Source organism: Haliotis rufescens, unplaced genomic scaffold (assembly GCF_023055435.1).
Source record: "Haliotis rufescens isolate VD_foot unplaced genomic scaffold, xgHalRufe1.0.p SCAF_365, whole genome shotgun sequence".
Lineage (NCBI taxonomy): Eukaryota > Metazoa > Mollusca > Gastropoda > Lepetellida > Haliotidae > Haliotis > Haliotis rufescens.
This window is the reverse complement of record NW_025964074.1, coordinates 27,186-34,453: the sequence shown is the minus strand read 5'-3', so window position 1 is coordinate 34,453 and position 7,268 is coordinate 27,186. Positions and strand designations below refer to the sequence as shown.

The following is a 7,268-nucleotide window of genomic DNA, read 5'->3' as shown; positions in this document are numbered from 1 at the left end:
AGCCGGTGAGTTGTTTCGTCCTTTGTCTTGTAGCCGGTGCGTTGTTTCGTCCTGTGTGTTCATTAGCTGGAGAGTTGTTTCATCCTGTATGTTGATTTAGCTGGAGAGTGTTGTTTCATCCTGTGTGGAGATGTACCTGGAGGATGTTGTTCCATCCTGTGGCTCGGCGTAGAAGGAGCGTTGTTTCGTCCTGTGTGTTCTTTTAGCTGGAGTGTTGTTTCATCGTGTGTGTACATTTAGCTGGTGCGTTGTTTCGCCCTGTGTGTTCACTAAGCTGAAGAGTTTCTATCCTGTGTGTTGACGTACCTGGAGAGTGGTGTTTCATCCTGTGGCTTGGCGTAATAGGAGCGTTGTTTCGTCCTGTGTGTTCACTTAGCTGGAGTGTTGTTTCATCCTGTGCGTTCACTGAGCTGGAGTGCTGTTCCGTCCTGTGTGGTGATGTATCTGGAGAGTGTTGTTTCGTCCTGTGTGTTCACTTAGCTGGAGCGTTGTTTCATCCTGTGCGTTCACTTAGCTGGTGTGTTGTTTCATCCTGTATGTTGACTTAGCTGGAGAGTGTTGTTTCATCGTGTGTGTGGTGATGTAGCTGGAGAGTGTTGTTTCATACAGTGTGTTGACTTAGCTGGAGGGAGCTGTTTCGCCATCTATGTTGAAGTAGCTAGAAGGTACTGTTTCATAATGTGTGTTGACGTTACAAGAGGCTGCTGTTTCCCCATATATGTTGACGTAGATGGAGAGAGTTGTTTCATCCTGTGTGTTGACTTAGCGGGAGAGAGTTGTTTCATCCTGTGTGTTGACTTAGCTGGAGAGAGTTGTTTCATCCTGTGTGTTGACGTAGATGGAGAGTGTTGTTTCATCCAGTGTGTTGACTTAGCTGGAGGGTGCTGTTTCGCCATCTATGTTGAAGTAGCTAGAAGGTACTGTTTCATAATGTGTGTTGACGTTACAAGAGGCTGCTGTTTCCTCATGTGTGTTGACGAAGCTAGAGTGTGTTATTTCACCCTGTGTGTTGCCGTAGTGGGTACGTAGATCACAGTACTGGCTGACCATGTCTTCATAGACGGAAGGGATCGTGTAGATGCTGGAGTCATGGTAATCTACAACATAATAAATATGTGACCCGATGTTAACGTGTAGGATATCTGATGACATTCCAACAAAATGAGCATAATGTAAAGTGAAGATATTATATATTATTTTATCATTGTGCTACTCACGCGACGAACACCCAATCGATCAGAGCTTTGTACGTTTCGTACTTGTGGAGACAGATGATGTTTGTTAATGTTGTGATATTGTGTCTGCTGTAGGCTGTTGTAAACCATGCACTTCCAGTAGATAGACATTATTCACTATGAGCTATATGTGCCATTCCTGTTTAGCCTTCGGCGCGAAAGGGTGGTTTGGAGCATGACTATCCATGAATTTCACTAAAATGTCCTGTGCATGACGATACACGTGAGCAGGAGGGAATTCCCTCGATTGTAATATTGAACTTCCCCATTCCGTAGTAAACAAGTTAGTCCGCTTCTGTGGGGGTGACTTATTTTTTTACATTCTTTTGGGAAATAAGTGCAATAACACGTGACCAATTCAGCGAATCAGCATGCAGGAATTACAATGACCACAACGAAAGTTTAATTATTTGATATTATAAAATCACTTTTAACAATATGACCATTTGGTGATGTGTAATCAAAGAAATAGTGATACCTTTTCTTGCTCTATTCCATCTATTTCTCCATATAAACACAACCACGACGACAATGACGATGATGACCACACCAGTTGCAACTGCTGCGACGATCACTAAAAGTAACATATACAGCGTGTTACCCCATTTTCAAAATTGATGCTTGTGGACTTCAGGACAGTTTCTTAAGTTTCTTTTACCATAAAAAAAAAAAAATTGTGTGAAGGTCGAATTTCATTTCATCGAAGTTTTATTACACCCACTCGCAAGTTTAATTCGTAATCGCATTTAACGAGAGCAATTATATAATACGTGGAGGTCAGCTTTATAGCTTCACTGTAACTTATATCTAATAGCTGGTCGTCAGAAAAAGGACACATTTTGGAAAATAATAACTATTTTAGGATGCCAAATGTTTTATTTAAAAAATAAGGATCAGGCTGTATTTCAGCATCGGAAGTGAATGGGAAACAACACATATTGTATGCGGACTAAGGAATGTATGATCTGTGAATCTGAAAAAAAGAATTAACGAGCGATTACCTGATAAGGAAGTGTTATGTTTATGTCGTGAGGAAAAAGTTTAACCAAAATAGGTTGTCCATTCATTTCATATTTAAACAACACTATTTAATTAGTCGGAGTACGACAGACACGGTATGAGAGCTACTGTTGTCCCACTGTTGAGTAGATACCTCTTATTTATACATTTAAAACCTCACCCTGTTAAAACCACAACTCAGTTCCAAATTAAAATAAGATGGATCTACTCTACAGTGGGATCACATCAAGTTTCAAAACACAGTAGGTTTATATCCTTTCTATCCTGACGACAAGAGCGCGTTGACAACCTTGGTCTCATGCAACGCGTAACTACACAGGGTACAAAGTTCCGCTATCTTAGAACATTATGAAAAGGGGCCACAGGTGAATGTATATGTAACAAATATTTCTAAATTATAACATTGAAATATCCATAGTCTTGACTTGTAGTTTTTAAAAAGAAGTTGACAAAAAGCCCTCCAAACCTAGTCCAAAGAAATTTTTTAAATTGCCAACCTGCCTGGTGGTCACTGTTTAGATTCAGAAAGTCATATCTTGGAAATCAGTGGGACAAGTCATTTCTTAGAATTCAAATATGCCATTTCCCATTGAGACAGGTTGTAGAACTAGTTTTTAAATACTGAAGGAATATATTTCTCCAACAAACTTTATGAATTAACATTCTACTATTTATTTAAAATGTGTAAGTATTTTTAATTCGTTAACAAAGCACCCCCAGTAAAGAATACAAATTCAAAATAAATGCCTCTCAACCCAGAACTTGGATGTGGCAGAACTTGACCTACATCACGGTTACTGTCAATGGCTGTCAATAGCTGCCATTCACTTGTAGATTTATTGGCAATGAGCCTGCTGGTACAACGTGATTGGCAATGGAACTGCATAGCGTATGACTGATGAACAGCTTTGTTTAAGGCTGCAGACGAACCGGCATTTTGAAACAAGGGTTTTAAGATCTCACGGTAAGTCGACGTCAGCATGTGAAAGATATGTGTCAGTTGAACCCCTGACATAACGGCTCGTGTATGTTTTGCAAGTTGTGAAATGAATTTCATCAAGTTTGATACGCTGTTGTGATCAAGTGCTTGTGCTGTGACTTCAGTTATATCGGAACCTTTATGAGTGGCCTTTCGAAGGGAGGAGTGTATTCAGATGGACTTTCCCTCCTGCCAAACCCTAACGTCAGTGGTTGACAGTGATGTCAATTTATATCGATCACAAAAATGTTGTCATGAATAAAGTCATTACTTCATGTAGACCCAGCATGTTTTAGAGAGCTGGATTGTTTTAGAGTCCCAGCGTCTAATAAGGGAGTGAGTGAGTATGGTTTTACGTCGCTTTTAGCAATATTCCAGCAATATCACGGCGAGGGACGCAACAAATGGGCTCCACACATTGTACCCATGTCGGGAATCGAACCCGGGTCTTCGGCGTGACGAGCGAACGCTTTAACCACTAGGCTACCCGACCGCCCCATCTAATAAAGGAAATATTGATACGATATAGAGTGAGTGAGTGAGTTAATTATTAACGTCACATCGGCAATATTTCAGCCATATCGTGACGGGATATGATATAGAGTTCTTATCGGTGATTGGTACCCATTTTTATTGGATCGATATGTAGGCTATCAATGTATTCATACACACGGCGTTTTGTTGTGTTTGAAAAGGCTTGATACGTTCAAAAGAGGTTCCTGTTGCAGAAAAGGATGCCTATTTTTAACCAATCAGAATCAAGCATTGTCCAATGTCATGGTAGGATACAGAATGTCGGCTTGATGTTGGAGGAAAATGGAAGTGATACAGGTCTTAAACATATATCACGTTTTTTTTAAATCCATGGGCACAGGTATATTTGTGAAAAACCAATGAGGGCCTTTCCGGGTACACTTAGTTCAGGATTTGGTAATCAGGAAAAATCTGACCGAACTGGACATTGGAGGTTTCAATGCCTGACCTGACTGATTGTGCGTTATCCTAAATTGTCCTTATATAGGTAAAGACATTTATTTATCACCAGTTGTTGGTGGAGAAGGTGATGCTGCTGTTGATGTTTCTTTTTCTGTTCCGAATAAAGGAGTCGTTGTTGTGAAGAGTATAACTGTTGTTGTAGTAGGCGACAGTCGGCTCTTCACCACTGCATCTGGATTAACGTATAAAAAAATATATATTGGCAGAATTTAATTTACAATATCAATGCATGACTTTCATTGAAAATTATTCTGACTAAAGTCTCTAAATGATCAGTTCATGTGTTGGGATTATCTTTCATGTACCAAGACATATTGCATCTGTAAAGCCAGCACATAAGGACACATGGAGATTATATATATACCCAATCACTATGCCCATGATCGTAGGTTTCATTAAAATGTTAAACGTGTAAGAACCGCATCACTTCTGACTTTCCTTTCACATGGTGGTGTTGATGTCTTCAGGATTATTGATATTTTTCTGCATATGTTCACGACGCACGTCAAATGCATTAAGATATTAAAAGTTCACAGATTCTAATCTCACTATCAATTAAATGATATATACTGTTTCTTGGCTTAATAATATATATGTACACGCTCATTTTGTTATCAATAAATCATAGTCACTGAATAGTCGACATGTTACCGATATGGTTCGATTCACTCACAATCTCGATGTTTGCACAGAGATGATCATGGTCAGAAGCATCCGTTACAGGTATCTTCTGTCAGCCAAGACTTTGCACGTTTTGGTGCACATGTTAGAAATAAACCTTTTTTCAACAATACGTGGGTACAAAATTTATATATTGATAAATGATGGGATCTTTATGTCAAGCAATACTTCTGTTAACTGACAAGGCAGTATATTGAAACAGAATGTGTACAATACCGAGTTGTTGCTCCTTACCTGATACAGAAATCCCTGTCGGCGTCGACTGTGTTGATCTCAATGATGTCAGAACCATTGTCGTGGGCGGTGCAACTACAGCCACTGATTTGACAAAAATGTACAATGTGTTAGCCCATATTCTTATCCAAAGAAGTTTTTTTATTTTATATTCAACTCATTCCGGTCACTTCATAGTTCAAATAATTAAAAGGAGTTCATATACTAACCTATTGTTAATGTGTTGCTGGTCTCGCCATGTATTTCATCTCTACACATCCACGCAGTACCGTTGTCGATGCGTGAATTTATCTTGAGGGTGACATTATTTTGTGTTCCATCAGAACTACCAGAGGCTGTGACACGTCCGAGTAAGTCTCTGGTAAGGCGAGGACTAACCAGAATTACTTTTGAGTTTCCTTGCTGTGTATATAAGACAGGATACAGCTTATCCCTTGACCAGGCCCGACCCCCGCTCTGGCTGCTGGTGCACGTCATGGTGAACAGCTCACCATCTGTAGCTGTGTCCGGAGAACTTGTCAGTACTAGAGAGCCTGTGGGATAAAACAAAATATGTTATCTAAGTACAATATCATGATGAGGTTAGTATTCAGTGTGGTGAGGGAATAGTATAGTGGGGTGTGTGTTTGCCATGTATACAGGATGCTCGTGTTTGGTTTCCGAGCGATACTTTTTTATAATTTCATTTTGCATTCCCCCTGCTCTTGCGGTTACGAAACATTGGTACATTTTTCACGAATAGTGAACCATCACACCACTCCAGTACTCTCTATCGGCTTCCTGTGCCCTACAGAATCTCTTTCAAACGGCTTTGGAATACCGAAAAGTGTTTTTAGTTGATGCTCCACTCTATGTAGGTGACCTTCTGTGCATCTACCTCCCTTCATGTACCCTGAGGTCTGAATCTCACCATCTCCTAACTGTACCACCAGTAAAGTTTTTTACAGCTATGACCATCGATCCTGTTTCTTTTCCGCTGCTACTGTGTGGAACAATATCACACTCGAACTTTAAGTTTCCAGGTCTTTAAGCGCCGATTAACGTCTTACCTTTTTCAATCTATCTTACCATCATGTTTATGATTTGAAAACAAACGGATGCGAAGCGTTTGTTTGTGGACACATTGCCAAGTAGGCTTAAGTTTGTATGTTGCCTGTATGCATTTTACATCTGAATTCAATGATAATAAACATTACGTGACGCGGTTTCGCTGTATGGAGTTCGAGGACAACGCGATTTGTGTACGACACTGTAGCATTGTACAAGGACACGTTTCAAACAGCACTGACCATGTCATTATAAGGTTAGATGACAATACACTTCACTCTTTACATTCCTAAACGTCATGGATTTGTTATAGGATTTTGTTATTACAACTATGTTATTATGACATCTGAAACCTTACGATTAAACGATTAGTGATTTCTGTTTGCAGAACGAGAGTATATCCAATAAGACCTATGACTAATAAATGATAGTGACATGACCAAAGTCACACGTCTTGTCAGTACTGCCTGAAAACGTAAAAAACCATGATCAGTTGGATTAACTGATCTGGGAGATATTCTGATCCGTTTTACATTGAAGGAAAGCACATAGTTTTGTGTTGTCGCATTCAGCAAAGGATAATATCTAAAAAAGATTGGTATATGCATTTATCGGCCTTTTTATAGAATATCAAAGTTTGTTTTAAGGCGTCATCTTTTACTTCGATTTTGTACTATTATTCTAAAACTCCAAACGAACTCACCAAACACAACGGAGGACCCTCCTGCCAGGATGGTCAACATTTGCACCAGCAAAATAGAACAACGGTTCATTTTCTCATACAGGAACATGTACAGGTGCTCTCCAATATCACAGAACAAGTGTCATCACGGAAACCAAGCGTATTCCTTCAAAACTGTATCCTTCAATATATACCAAGTGCTGTAATGGCAATGCGTCGGTGAATGGTTTGACATACAACCAACTTTCCGTGTACCAAATGTGCTAATATGTTCACATATTCTATAGTCGAGCTGTTTATATTTGCTTTGAACGTGTTTAGGGATAAAATACTTGCTTGCTTTCGATCACTTTTATGTAACAGTTCGGCCTATTTCCTGCCTGTCGCGTTATTT

At 39.6% G+C, this 7,268-nt stretch overlaps 1 protein-coding gene across 1 annotated transcript; it reads right to left on the bottom strand.

Moving 5' to 3' along the window:
* Positions 1-870: 870 nt before the first annotated feature.
* On the bottom strand, positions 871-6,965 carry LOC125372138. Its single transcript, XM_048381198.1, has 6 exons — positions 6,896-6,965; positions 5,355-5,678; positions 5,146-5,229; positions 4,277-4,402; positions 1,714-1,809; positions 871-1,097 (listed from the first exon to the last, which is right to left on the bottom strand). Exons 1-6 carry the CDS (start codon positions 6,963-6,965, stop codon positions 871-873), a joined length of 927 nt encoding a protein of 308 aa, XP_048237155.1.
* Between the last annotated feature and the right edge of the window lie 303 nt (positions 6,966-7,268).

Bases quoted from the DNA above. Each gene is read 5' to 3' on its own strand.
- LOC125372138 (XM_048381198.1), bottom strand. From the start codon at position 6,965: ATGAACCGTTGTTCTATTTTGCTGGTGCAAATGTTGACCATCCTGGCA. The intron at 5,230-5,354 runs GTTAGTATATGA...TTGTCAAATCAG, and splicing joins CAGCAACACATTAACAATAG to TGGCTGTAGTTGCACCGCCC. The intron at 1,098-1,713 runs GTATCACTATTT...ATTATGTTGTAG, and splicing joins ATGGAATAGAGCAAGAAAAG to ATTACCATGACTCCAGCATC.